Genomic DNA, 14,964 nt, shown 5'->3' on the forward strand with positions numbered 1-14,964 from the left:
AGAGAAAAGGAGCGGGTCGATAGAGAAATTAGGGGTGCATTTCTCGCAGGGAATTCGCGTGGCCGAGTATCGCAGGGGCCCGAAGATCGGCATTTCGATACCTCGAAGTCGTACAGAAGATGCCATGGAGAGACGGCCGAAGGCTTCGTCGTTCTTTTCGGTCCACCGCAGGAAGGGAGGAGAAACGGCGAGGGCAGAGCAGGGAGAGGGGGACTGGCCCTTGACGCATGACTCCAATGACACTCGTACCTATAAATCTCGTCGCGCTCGGAGCTCCGCGCGGCCGAGTCCATATATTACTATGAGTTACGGGTGTAAACCGTTTAAACATCGGATTACCCGTTTTACATACTGTCTTTAATATTAACACTTGCGTCGGGGGTTCGCCTAAATCAGCCAGGGCAACCAGGAGCGGGCCACGCGTTATCGCGTCGCTGGCCCGCGCCTCAGCGTCGATTAATTAATCTGGCGACCGTCGATACGACGAAGGGAAGAGGCATCGCGCGATTAGGCCTCGACGGATAACGTGATTTACGGATAGCGATCGCTGGAGCGTTATTACTTTCCGTCAGACCGTATATCACTGACGGAGGGAGGCGATACTTCTTGTGCCGAACGAATTATCAGCTCGCGACTTTTTTCCATTCTTTTTGATCCGCTTCGATCCAGCCGGTGAGTATTGATCGATCGATCTCGCCGTGTAATTGCTCGGAAAGCAGCACGAGCGGGAAGCAGCGAGGAGTCGCTGGCCGAGCTGGGGCCGAAAAATTCCTCTCGGTTGAAATATTACCGCGGGCGCATTACCCTGCACCGGGGGTAAGAAGTTCGCTGGTCGACACGCGCGCTCGGAGTAATGTGCGAGGGAAGGAGGCCCCCGAGAGCGGAAGGTGAAAGAGAAAAACGGAAGGAATGAACTTTGGAGCGCGGCAAAGAACGAGAGAGCGCGGGAGAGAGACGTAGAAAGGAGGCAAGAGGCTGATTGGCTCCGAAAAAAGGCAATGGTACGGGGCGGCTGTGATTTATGTCGACCAGCTTCGAGAGTCCCCGTAGATTCGTTCTCTACGCCGGCTAATACCCCGACATTATTTGGCTCGATAAGAGGATTTCGCTCGAGAATGAAATAAACATAATCGCTCGGGTTCGCACTTCTGGTCCCGCGACGCGTCCACCTTCACAGTGCTTCCCAACCTCCCTTCTAACCCTCCTTCACCTATGGAACCTAATCAATTCACTGTTTGATGACAGGTGGCTTGAGCACCGTGGCCATCGTGAGGGTACAGGTGACGGACGTCAACGACAATCGGCCAGTGTTCGAGCCTAGAAAATACAACGTCACTCTGAAGGGAGACAGTCCTGTACAGGGACCAATCCTGAGGCTGGTAGCCACGGATCTGGACGCAGGACTCTTTGGCCAAGTTGCCTATCGTATTACTAGTGGCAACGAGGCTGGGGTTTTTCATATCGATCGCAATACTGGGGAACTCCAAGTGGCCAGGCCTAGTCTGCTGTCCAGGTCCCCGTTGCACCAGCTGAATGTCACAGCAACTGATGCAGCTGGCCTGAAGAGCACCGTCGATGCCGAGGTCAGGATCACCACGTCCTCCCCTGGACACAGGGTCGCCACTTGTGATAAACCGAGATACGTCATCACGATGAAGGAAACTGTCCCACAGAATAGTATCGTTGGGGGTGTGAAAGATGCAGCTGCGTCATCGCCAGGTACGTCAAAGATCATTTTACCTTTATGCTTCTGAGATTTGAGGCTTTCAGGGCCTGGCGACATAAAGTTTTCATTGTTGAGGCTTTCAGGAGGAAGCTGTGCCCCTTGGAAGTATCAGTATCCTCAAGTAAAAGGCTTATCCTATACTAAACTACCTCCTGCAAGGATACATATGTATGACATAGGAATACTAAAGCGTTTATGCTCGTATAAATGAATAATAATAATCGTATCAGTATGACACTCAACCTCCTGATGAAGCTAACTATACTGTGATACTGACTCGCCAGGAACACTCTTCAAAAAGCACGCAGCTTCCTCCCCAAAGTCTGAACAATGAAAACTGGTTATTCTTCCCTCGATTTCCAGCGATGGGTTGCGTAAGCTTTCCCTTATACCAGGTCCAATCGACGTAGGTTGAAAAACAAAGTACGATCACTGAGAGGATCGAAAACGTATTCCACGCGCGGCGTTACCGCGTTAGCATAGTCGCGTCACGAGAAAACGGCGGCGACGTAGCGAACGCCCACGTGTTGGTGTACGTGCAAGTACGTAGAGGCCAGGGTCCGCGCGATCGCATAAGAGGAGGCGCAGCCGGGCCCGAGTATCCTGTATCCCTCTTTCTTCTGTCGACGGGGGAACCGACGGCATGTAAATCATACGAGGGAGTCTATTGTGCGCGATGCCTTCGAGGAACGCGGTATCCGTTTCGATGGGACGTTTCGAGAAACTCGCCAAGTCGATTTATATTGCAACCCTTAACTTAGACCACTTTGAGAATGAAAACTCTGATAGATGTTGCTCGAGAGTTGCTGGAGAATTCCTTGTTGAGAAGGAAAGGCAAATCTCCTGGAAATCCTCTAGAAATCCTCTAGGTACTCTCCAGGTATCCCTGGAGCACAGAAAATCCTTATTTTGAGGATGTTGCTCACAAGAGATTTGCCTTCTCTTCTCGGGCAGGAATTCTCTGGCAACCCCAGGCCAGAGAATCCAGTGAATTTGGAATCCCAAGATTAAGGAAACAGGTGTCTCTGGAAAGCTAAGAGGAAAGTTTTTCCTCCAAGAATACACGAGGGGAAGTCGGTGGAGAAGAAAAGGATGCGAAGGGGGGTAAGGTCGCGGACGGGTGGGTGGGTTGGCGCGGTCCCCAGGGTTGGGAGGGGATCGGCAAAGGCGGGAGAGGTACGTATCCGTGTTTCCACACTGGTGGTACATCCGATGCAAGATACGGCGCGTCACGACCTGCGCTCACCGCGCCATATACCCGATGCACCGTGTAAAGTGTCTCGTGGCGTATCGACCGGCACGGTTCGCTACGTTATAGGCTCGAGAATGGTGGATAGTTTACACGGTGGTACCTTACCGGTGGTCGTATTGTTCGGCCGCCATGGCCCGCATATGCAGCCTGTTGCATATCAATGCGCGAACCTCGAGTGTGTTCCTTCTTCGTCGACTGCCTCTCTCCGTCTTCCGCTCTCTTTCGCCCCCATTCTTTCTCCTTCTCCCTCCGAGTCGCTCCTCGAGACGGACGGACCTCTTCTTTCGCGGAGTCGCGTTCTCCTCGATCGTCCGCCTTTCCCTTCGCGTTCCTTCGCATCGCGACGAGAGAAAAGAGCCGAGAGACGTAGGCCGCGCTATCTGGGGTTAAAAAGTATCCTGACCCCGTCCAACGCATGCCCCGACTCCGTTTCACGGCGGATCCGAGGAACGTCTCACTGCGAATGCAGACTCACCCTACCTCTTCCGCCAGGACTCGAGGCAACGATGACGCGCCATCTGCTCGGCTCTGGTAACCCTCGATCGATCCCCTGCTTTCGGGGCTTCCGATCGGCCACGCGCAAACCTGTTGGCCAGACACAGGCCTGGCACTCGGGCCCACAATATTTGACGCACGGCAGCCAATCAGATTATCAGATTAAAGTCGAGCAAGCCAGGATCGCCTGCACAGGTGCGATTCATTTGAGAGAGCTCGCGCCCTCGAGTAGCCTCGCCTCTTCCTTTTACGACGACTGTCCCGATACTCGCGCGGTCAACAATGTACAGAGAGCCCTTGGCTGGGGGAAGCTCTTTCTAAATTCCCGTTTCACCGACTCATTTGCATAATTATTGCCCGACTACGGCGCCGCGTCGCGGCGTTAACGGCGAGTTCATTAATTTCGTATTTATTGCGGAACATCGAATCGCGCTATCAGATGGCCGACGAAAACTAGCCGCGGAAGACGTTACCGCCTCTTTACGAGCACCTGTTCCGATAAAGCCGCCGTTCGCTGGGGACACGGGGAGGAGCGGGGTCGTTAGACGGTCGCGTGATTGTCGAAAAAGCGGAGAGCCGTTAAAAGCAGCGTAGACGAAGTCCTTATTGGGCCTGGCCTCTGCTCGCGGTCCGACGCGCGATCCTTCCATAAAACCTGGCGACAAAGTGAGGAACGCGCTTCATTTTACGGCCGAGTTTATGGTACCCGGCAGAGGGAATCATCCGCGTGGCGATCGCGTCGACTAGAGACGACTGGTCTTATCTTATCCGCGGAACGAGCGGCCGCTCCCAAGTTCTCGAACGCTAAGAACATCGTGGCGATCGGGAATGAAGGCGAGAGGAATTCGGCTCCGAGTGGAGAGATCGACGAACCGATGCTCGGTAGAGAACCAATGCCACGAGCTTTTCTGCGACGATGCCCCTGGCTCGAGGTCAGCCTTGATAAGGCTCCTCGAGGATAGAGAAGACGCTCCAATTCGATCCAAGGATCGACGTGTGTCTGTGTATAACGGATTCCTCCACTTCTCGATCAAGTCTCCTGCTTTTCGTACCCTGAGATTCTTGTCGGGAGAATGCGCTTGTGGCTGTCGAGCGACGAGAGGGAACGAGAGGGTTGAAGGGACGGGAGGGCAGGAGGAGAAAGGGACGAGGGAGGATGGGGATGGGGAGAGGAGGTGGGCCGTCGTCGTCGTCGAGGTCGCATAAATCGTCGCGAGTCGGATTCCGGGCAGCCGAACGCAAGCCGCCATTGTCCACGACTTTTTGCCCCTCTCGCTCTCGCTCTCTCCTCCGGAAGAGCTGCTGCCGCGGAGCTGCACTCTTTGCATACGCTTTAAATATCACCGCTCTGCTCGCTTTGAGGGCTCCCAGCACCACGTCTTTCGGCGAACAGTGGGCCCGAGACGACGGACGTCCAAGGGAAGCCGAAAACGAGTCTTGTCTCGTTTTCTGCTCCCTTTGTGGCGGCTAGGTGCGTCGACTTTCGGAGATCGAGCCCTTGCAATCGGGCAACGCGATCTTTCGAACTCCTGTTGAGCTAAATGTCTCGGTAGCTGACCATGGCGTGGTAACTGAAGACTAAAACCAAGTTTATTTCGTTCCAACTTATTTCTATTCATCTATTCGTCACTGTTTCTTTAATTGACCACCATGGACAGCTATAAAAATTGCTTATCAGTGGAGTTGGGGTCCTCTCGGGGTAATTTGTATGAATCTCTAGGGCCACTATAGCCCTTGCAAAGCCCCTCGTCCTTGGAAAAGCGGTTTCTCGAAAACGATCGAGGGAGGCTGTGTAATCTTATCCAGTTGACACATCGTTAGTCTTTAACGAATTTAACGACGATGCTATATAAAAATCAACGAGTGCTGGCGTCGTTCCGGAGTGTCTATAAAGATACACGGAGATATAATTCGAGGGCCGACCTGGTTGTTACGACCTCGGATAAAACTCGGTCCCCCTCGAGAAGATCCTCTGCTTTTCGCTGGATTCTGTGGCTGCTCGAATTAAAGGGAGACTCCTCTAAAGAGAGAACGGAGCAAGCAGGAGAAAGTACGCGACAAAACACGAGGCACGGTAGACAAAGAAAGGGCAGAATGGTTGTCGTTCGGAAGGAGGACGGGGCAAAAAGGTTGGACTCTTTCTTACCGAAAGATGAAGTATTCCGCGTCGTGACGCGGTCGATTCGCTGCCTCCTTCCTCCGCGTCTCCTTCGTCTCTTCTCCTGTTCCTTTTTCCCTCTGATCTTCGGATCTTCCCTTCCCCCGACGACCGTGCGCTCTTGCGCGCATCGTGCTTTCGCCGGACTTGCAAATTTTGCGCGGGCACCGTCTCTTCGGGGCCCAGCGTGGCTAGCTTTGCATCCCGAGAGCGAGCCAACCTAAACCGAGCTGCGAGATCCGCGGGTAAAGATAGCGAGGACTTCTCTGCCACGGCAGGACGAATGCTTGCAGTCTGATTTGCGTAATTCCGTTCCTGGAATTTCGTGCCCCCTGCCCGATCTCCCTGTTCTCTTATTCAGAAAGAATACGCCCGACCAGGTAGATAACAGAAACGTCGCCCCGTCAGGAAGTTTTGGCTTTGCATTTCGCTCGGTGGGTCGTTCGTTTCGTCGCTCCTCCAATCCCCCTAATTAAGCGGCGATGTTCACCAGGTTGAAGAGATAATCTCCTGGATCGTTCGTTCGCATCTTGATAGGTCGAGTTGAAGACTGTGGGAGGGTGGGAAGAATGCGAGAGGGAGGCTAACGCTGAGTTTCTATCATTTTGGAGCGGCCACAGAAGGCGTCGATTCGTTCCGACGATTCATGAGAAAGTTCAAGCGAGACGGCGCGTGAAATATTGCAGACGCTTGACTCGGTCCAAGAAATTTCCACAGTTCGTGAAGCAGCTTCGCGGAGATGGTTTAATAACTCGTAGGTGTGGCTAGGTTATTGTTCGACGATGCTTGAGGCTTCAGATCGATGCTCGAGGAATGCTGCTTTTTCCCAATCAGTCTTCAGAAATGCGCGATTGTCGTGAGAGGTGCTGCAGAAATGTCAAGTGGCAGATGGGGCTCCTTTAACGAGGGAATCTGAGTTGAAACAATGCGTGATCTTAGAAGTTAGCTAATTTTGTTATCCATAACTGAGAAGCTTAATAAAACTGGATTTTTCTACTGAGAAATTTGTTGTACAATTATTTTGGTAGAAATAGCAACCCTTAGCATACCTCAAAATTTATAGACTCAGCTAGTGTACCAATTTCCTCCTGATCTACCAAAAATTCCCCACTTCCGACATTGTCCCATCTTCTTCCCAGTCGATCTATTCACAAAGCCACTCAGACAGCCCAAGAGAACCCGTTCAAGCGCATTTCTCGCAGCTCGAGCGTTCTATCGTCAGGAATGCGCGATATAAATCGTTCAGATGCGGCGAGTCGAAGGCAGGAAAAGCACGTCTCCGTTCGAGTAGTCGTCTATGCTTGTCGTTATGGCTAGTCAGACACGGCGAGTCCCGCTTTCAATCCCCTCGAACACAGAGTGTCGGGAAAAGTCGACTGGCGTTGCAGAAATCGCGGGGCTGTAGTTTCGCGCGGACAGCTCCGCGTGTAAATGGCCCCTCGCTCGGTCCCTTGCTCGGTCCCTCGGCTCGTGGTAGCCATTCCCAGGAGTGTGCGTGCGTGTGAACATATAGATACACAGATAGGGCAGCGCTACGAGGCGCGATGAGAGCTAGAGGGGTCCCGATAGAGCTCGTCTCCCCTTTCCCTCCGCTAGGCCGATGATGCGCCTTCTCGACTCTTATCTCGCGCCTCGTTATCGCCGTTTACCATCTCACGGTCTAGAGAGCGGAGGGTCCTCTATGCGCTCCGTACATGCACGTGCTCCTCCATATATCTTTTTCTCGCTCCTTCTACGATCCTTCGGCGATTCGATCCCCTTTTCCCTACCCCCGCGCCGCCCTTGGAATTTCGAGGGAGGGGAATTACCGCGGGGTAATCTCAGGCGAGATTGTTCAAGGGGGAGGGCGGCTGGAAAGGTGAGCAACGTAGGTGAGAAACATCTCGCTATGAGAAACTCTACACTCTATACTCTTCACGCTCACCCTCAGCTCCCGAGGACCACATTTTTGCGGTTCCTTCCAGATCGAAAGACCATCCGAGCCATATACCTCCTGGCCCCGCTTTTCCTGGACGACTCGATTATCATTCCCCAGCAGAGTCCTCGCAGGTGTAGTCAACTCCGTTTCGAGATAGCAGCGTGAACGGTGGCGGTGCTAGACAACGGTAGCTAGTGATTTTATTTTCGCTCGGTAGCGAGCCGCGTAACCTTATTGTCGCCGTCCATTGTCTTGTCCTTCCTGCCGCCCTTCTAAGCCAGCTTCTTCTGTACACGTCGACCATACCAGACCATTTAGCCGCGTCCGTGCAGCGGGACGTTTTACGCATGTACGATCCTCTATTCGTTTGTTTACCGAGCTCGATGCCTGCATTTCTTGCGCTATTGTGCGCCGACTACACGCTCGCCGCGCTCCCGCTCGCGACGCTCGAGAGCCCTGTGCCCCGAGCTGCGAGAGCGTATCGTCGCGGCGCAATTTGTACCTCCGTATTTCAGTCGATCCCACAGCTGTTCCACGATCGCTCGCGATCGTTTCCACCGCATAAGCCTGAAATTCGAAGGCCACCAGCGGCCGCTGGGGAAATAAATATCCTGACGTTTCCTCGAGCCACTATGTAGGCGAGGTTCGCGAGAACCTCCTGCCCGCGTACGTGCTGGGCCAGCTCGATACAGCTGTAACGAGGATATGGACGCTGTTCGACGGGAGGAAGAGGGGGCGTTGATGCGTTAAAGAGGAGCGTGGAGAAGCTCGGGGCGAAGGGAGAATGGAGAATGACGGTCGAAGAGGGAAGAGGGACAAGCGAGACCCCCGTCAACGACAGCATACCTTTACCACGGTATCGCTTCTTCATCGCATTCGTCGCGTCGCTCGACGCTACCACGATCCGCGGCTAATCATCATTATTTAATTATCAAGTCGTTTTTCGCCACTGGCCAGCGTGGATGTGTCCCCCTCATCAGAAAAATATTTACAATACGCTGGAACCGTGTCTGACTAGAGACTGTACATATTCTACTGATTTCGCTATATCTGGCCTGACCAATGTATTTAAACAATAAAATAAGCCCTAAATGAAATACAATTTACTTTCTACCTTGACAAGAAACCTCAAACACAATTTTAACATATACTTTGACAACTCACCCCTTAAAATTTCTGATTGCACAGCCACATATGTAAAAATGAGTAGACCGACTCTCCAGCAATTTAAAGCCACTGCCTTCACCATCCAACACTAGACCCACTAAAAACCCACAACGAAAGGCGTCCACTAAACCCTCCCCGATCACTCCCCTCACTATTTCAGTCCCCCAGCACTCCGAAGCGTAGTTTCGAAATTTGCGCACCATTCCCTAATTAACGGACAGGCCAGATTCGATTCCTTTCGCCCGGCGTCAAGCTCAATCGCCGACTATCTCGATCGTCGCTATAACCGAGGCGACCCGGTCCAATTAAAAATCCACGAATTTATGCAAACGGTCGGCCTTTTATTGGCGGTCGAGCAGCCTGGGGGGGACATTCCCAAAATCGATCGCGGGCTGGCCGCGTCAGGAATCGCGGGCGTGAGAGGACGAGGGGGCGAGCGTGGACGGCGATCCTCCTATTTAGAGCGGAATAGCTCGTAACTCGGTGGGCGATGGACCGTTTCGGTGGTCACGGACAGAAGGGGCGAGGTGACAAAGTATTCACCAGAGGCGATTACGAGCTTTCCTCGTCGCTCGTAAACGCGCGTTTACGTGGTCGGGGGCTACCACTGGCGACGGTGCCGCCCCTGAAGAGACGATCAACGAGCCAGCCACCGACCGACCTCGAGTGGGATGGCCCGTTACGAGCTAATTAGCAAAATAAGAGAAACTCTCTGTGAGGTATACAGCGTCGCGGCAGCAGCGTAGGCAACAGAGCTCCCTGCGTCCTTATACGGCGTGATCGAATCGTCAGTCTGTAATTTATCGCGAGTTTTCTTAACCCGGAATGTTTCTCCTTGTGAAACTCGGTACACCGGTTTTTTACACCCCCCTGCCGCCACCCTGCAGATCCCACTCGACAGCAATTAAACGCGATGCTTAGACGAATATCGTACGGACGCCCCGTCATTTTCTATCTCCGTCGAAAACGGCGTAATCACCCGCGATCGGATTATAAACGACGAGCCAAGGCCGCCGCGCATTCCGCCGAGTAATTACCGCTTCTAATTAACCAAACGAGGGCTTCTTGCTCCGCGTTTTGCTCGCGCGGTTTTTTGCCCCGGCCACGAGTCGCGAGGTACTCGTATAAATAGCGTGCGGGGTGTATTTTCAGCAGCGGCCACGCAATCGGTCGATCGAAGGATTTCAATAAAACCACTCGGTATTTGATAAAAACCTCTGCTGTTTCGTGCCGCGTACCGGAGTAAAAGTCGGGAGAAAATTAGTCGCGAGGCGGATGAGGGGCAGCAGACCGGAGTAAGTACTCCGAGGGCAGAGACCGAGTTCTCTTCTTCTGCGCTCTTTCAGCCGCTATTCCGCACGCGATGATCGAGCCAGCGAGCCAATGGCAGCGCTCCAGGCCGCATGCCTCGGCGTCGTCGTTTATTAACGCGACTTTACGCTCGCCCGTGGCTTCGCGGGCCAGAGAATGCGAGTCGATCGCGAGTCATCGATGATATCAATTAGAGGGTTCTTGCCGCGAACGTAGCGACGGCTCGTTTAGACGAGGGTGGCGCGTCGCCCGCGGCTGTCCAGGGAAAATAAATCCGCGGTGGCGCGATGACAGGGCGACGAGCCCTCCCGAGCCATCGTCCCCGCGGACGTGGCTCCTCTCGAGCTGGTCTCGCACGTGAGAACGAGCCGAGCGGAAGCAGGACGAGCTATCGTCGCGCAAGAACCGCAGACGGAGAGAGCTAGAGGGAGGCAAGAAAAGGAGCACGGGAACGGGAGTCAAGGAACTAGAAATGAATTCCATTTGTGCGATTGAGAAAGAACGTAGGCCTGGAACGGGGGACCAGGGTGAGGGGGAAGAGGATAAAAAGGGCTGGCACGACGTCGGTCGCGAGGAACACGACGTCGAGGGGGTTACCTCGCCTCGTGGTAGACCGAAGGAAGAGGCTGTGTGGAGAAGGGGACAGGGGATAAATGGTGCTTGCGGCGAGAAGGGAGACGCTGATAGATAGTAAATAAGAGAGGGGGTCTAGTGAACACGAGATTATTCTGAATCGGGTACTCTAGAGAAGCTTCTAGTGGTATCGCGAGGTGTTGCGAGGATACACGCGTACGCGCACAGATGAAACTGGGAAACAGTGATCTGGGGACCATTGACTGCCACTGGGTCCGTAGATGTAGAGTCCAGAGGCATAGGATCGGTTGTAAGGGCAAGGTAACGGTTGTCCTGGCGGAAAATTCGAAGCATTTACAGGAAGATCGAACGATCCTAGCCACCTGGGGATCGCCCCCGGAGAGACAGTGAAACTCGAAACCGAAAACGTAACTGTTTCTTTCCATCGCGCGAGGCGACCTTCCGCGTGCCACCAATTAAAGAAGATGCCTCTCGGGTAGTCAATATTTAATATCTTCCGGAGCTGTTGGAATTAGATGTCCAACGACCAGGCGACGATCACATTTGCAATGCTAATGAAATTTTATGACTCCGTAGATTGAGAGATCGGACGCAATCTAATACCAGATCTGTGTAGCGGCGATTAAAAACCGCGAGAGCCGATCAGATACGCATCTTTAATACGATACCCCCTCGTCGAGGCGGATTCTCCGTTTCCCCCGTGCAACGCGATCAGCCTTGCAACACTATTCCTCCTTTCTATTAAGACCACTCGCGTCATCGCCCTTCCAGAGGCTGTCCCCTTCTGTGTTCTAGACAGAGGCTCGTCTGGCGTAGCCTCGAGTGACCTTCGAACCGGAAGCAACGGGACACGCGCGTCGCTCGCGTTTTCTCGGGGCGACTGCCGCGCGACGACGCTGGTCGACTCTGCGCCAAGGTCTGGCCAATAGGACGCGAAAGAGTAAGAATCAGTAATGAGTACGTTACGGGTTTCTTGGCTGGCTCGGGTTCTCGGTCGAGCAAAAACTCGCTCTCGATTCGATCCACGATGCGCGGAGACGAACGCACCGAGGAGCTGAAAGAGGATGGAAAGGCGGAGGCAGGAAAACGGGTGGCGAAAGCGGAGGGTGGGGGGGACGTGGGCCAGAGCTTCGAGGGACCAGCCTGGCGATCTCCGCGAATTAATCAAATACGCGAGCGATTTGTCTTCGTTACACCCACGTGGGCACCCCGGAGGGACGCCTGTGTAACCGGGGTGACGAAGCCCTCTCGAGTCGGCACCGCGGGTGAAAAACCCGTTCACCGACTGCGTCCACCGTCTACACGAATCGCAATTTATTCCTTCGATCGACGATCGAATCGGGGGCGGAGGTGGACTTCTAGTGACGCTGAGAGTGGCTGTACACTGTGTCTGTAAAGTATAAGATGCTTGACGACAGGTGGTAGATATTTTAGGAGGAGATTATACTTCTTAAGGACGATGAAAATGAAGATAGACCTAACTCGAGGCTTATTGTAATGAATTTTCTATACCTGATTTGAGGATTGTTCTATTGAATCTTTTATACTTGACTCGAGGCTTACTCTACTGAATTTTGTTCACGTCTGTCTCGAGGTATATACTACTCAATATTCTGTCTCGCTCTGACCTTATTCTCCTGCCTATTTTGTGACTGATCTGACTAGTATACGTCGACAGTAGAATAAGCCGCAAGTCAGACACATTCCCCTCTCATTTTAGGAAGCCTCAAACTCAATTTCATCGTTTTAACATCCTCTTATTTTTCCACGTGTAATCACTCCTTAAAGCGCCTAACACTTGTTGCCGAACACCCTGTATTTCAGAGAGACACTATAACTCTCGAAACGCATAAAATCGTGAATAAAACCTTTCTCGCGGTTCTATTTGCGATTCTCCCGAGGCGATTATAATTTAACGATTATCGATAAACAGATGGGCGCGAACGGAATGATCGCGTTTGTTTATATTGCCGTTTAAAACGCGGCGACGATTATATCCGAGGCGGCCTGGGCAATCTCGTTTCCAGTGGAAGAACACGTCCCGAGGATCCCTTCGGACACACGGACTCGATTTTGCCGTATTGGGATGCGAAGTAAATCGTAATTATATACGGAGAGTAGTACAGGATCGGTGGACCCTCCTCTCGCGGGCCGAGACTCGATGGAAAAAGATCACGCGGACGTTTAATAACACGGGTACCGAATGCCGATGGGTCTCTACTCAGCGTGTCGATGTGCGTGTACTTTTCTCTCTCCCTTACTCCGCTACCACCACTAGACACGTGCGCTATTTTACAATTACACTTTACGATGCACAATTTCGTACGAACCTGACTACGTTTACGCGATCGGCAGCCGCGTCGGTGTTCCTCGAACTCACAGACACCACGATCCACAGGCTCATGCACGACTGCGCAACAATTTTAATAACAGAGCCATCGAGAGCAGGCTAAGCACGAGTTTCGATCGATCCCACCTCTGCATGTATCTCGTGGATCGATATCGATCTGAAGTAGCCTGAGCTACGAGTGTAAATTTAACAAAGGACAAACTAGCTCCCATTTCTATTCCCATGACAAATAAACAGAGAACAAGAAAAAAGGGTTTTATAACCTTGTCGACGGTCCAGCTTTTGCTCCATTTAGTGGAAAATCTTGTATAAATAGTGATCGATAAATTATGCTGTTCACGTACTCGAGAGCAGAGCCTGGACGATCGATGTTGTCGGATGTCAGCGATGACGGGCGCAACGTCGGCGGATCTCGTGGAAATGGCAGCGCCCGCGGGCTTCCACGTAAACCTACGGAGGCGGTGCCGAGTCTGCCAGGTTTTTCCAGTACCCAGCCATGGAAAAACTCGATCGTGTTCATCGGAAAGAGGCTCGCGACGCGGTAGATCCGAGGCGTTTGGCGAAAAGAGGACTTCTCGAGGACTGTGTCGAGGTCTCTCCCCTTTTGGATCGCGATGGGACCGATCGATCGGAGCAATTATCGACAGACATCCCAGTGAAAAGGTGCACGCGCCGTGCCGAATGAGTCTAACAACTCCTCGCGTTTTTTCGCGGCGTCTAGCCTGTAATATAGACGGCGTCGCGAACAAAAGACGCGGGGAAAAATTTCGCCTCTTAACGATACCGCAACAAAGGATCGATCACTCGACTCTGGCTAAATGTCACGAAGATATTCGCGGCGTAACCGCGAGACAAAGCGTTAACGGTTCTCGGGAACGCTGAATAGCGCGAGAGGAGACGATCTAGAAGTCTGGGCAAGAACAATGCCACGTGGGATTCCGCGTGGTTCCGCGGCGAAGGAACACCCCTACGGTTCTTGGCGTGTCAGGCGTAGGCGGACGGGGAACAGCACTCGTTATACAGCGAACATGCCCTGCTCCAACGTCCAATCGTCCATCATGCAATTGCATCTGCCAGCGGTAATGACCGCTCGATTTGCCTATTAATTGATTTCGAGCAGTGACTTAAAGGAGTCCTGGATAATTCTACGTTAGACTCAGAGCAGAGCTCGTTTTCCTCCTTTCGAGCCATCGGTCATTCGTCACTCGTCTGACCATTGGCGCACCTAATTCTACTCTGGGTGAAAGTCAGCCAGAAAGGCTTCGAGTGTTTGAGTGTTGAAGGTGTGCGGGTATTCGCTAATTGCTAGAAGCATTAACCCTTGGAGTAACGGGGCTAACAGATATCGGGCATTCGATTCAATCGATCGATCATACCAGTCGAAGCTGAGGAACCTGGGGTAAAGGCGATCACGAGGATTTTCGTGCAATTTGCGGACGTGGAAGGAGCAAAATGTACACGTGAGAACAAGCGCGAAGTTGTAATTAACGAGGAGCCTGCTTGTATAGCGTCCGAATACTTCTTCATCATTTTTGCGCTTTCAGCCTCCTCCTTTCGTTTCCGTTCTTTTTTCTCGTGCCCGCTGCGAGGAAACGAATGAACTCTTCGTTCGGCAAAGGTCGACGGGAAAAAAATTAATACGCGGTTTGCATCACCCATCTCCAGGCCCCTTTTTCTCCTCTATCAAAGATTCAAGCTTCCGACGCTGTCTGTCCATAAAATGATCATTACTTTTAAAAGAAAAGTACAAGAAAAAGCCACTTTGTAGCCGCTTAATAACGATAATAACTGTGTTTGCAGGTGAACGGCCAACCAGATTTTATTTGGCGAAGGAAGAACCGGATCTAACGATGGACCCCAACACTGGAATGCTTCGAATCCGCCTTCCGTTGGACCGAGAGATCCGAGACAAGTACATTCTGAGCGTCGAGGCGCGTAATCAAGTCTCGGTGGGCTATTGCCAGGTAATCTGCCCCGAACAGAATTGAATTTT

General features: G+C 52.5%; 1 protein-coding gene across 1 annotated transcript in view; it reads left to right on the top strand.

Annotated features, from left to right (window-relative positions):
* Ds (dachsous cadherin-related 1) overlaps positions 1 to 14,964 on the top strand; it is a 229,895-nt gene that overhangs the window by 189,653 nt on the left and 25,278 nt on the right. Inside the window, exons 3-5 of the mRNA XM_076383766.1 lie at positions 1,246 to 1,719; positions 4,221 to 4,229; positions 14,772 to 14,935. Of these exons, the coding sequence (XP_076239881.1) occupies positions 1,246 to 1,719; positions 4,221 to 4,229; positions 14,772 to 14,935 (647 nt within the window). The remainder of the gene's footprint in view (positions 1 to 1,245; positions 1,720 to 4,220; positions 4,230 to 14,771; positions 14,936 to 14,964) is intronic.

The sequence above is a fragment of the Calliopsis andreniformis genome, chromosome 8 (assembly GCF_051401765.1).
Source record: "Calliopsis andreniformis isolate RMS-2024a chromosome 8, iyCalAndr_principal, whole genome shotgun sequence".
Lineage (NCBI taxonomy): Eukaryota > Metazoa > Arthropoda > Insecta > Hymenoptera > Andrenidae > Calliopsis > Calliopsis andreniformis.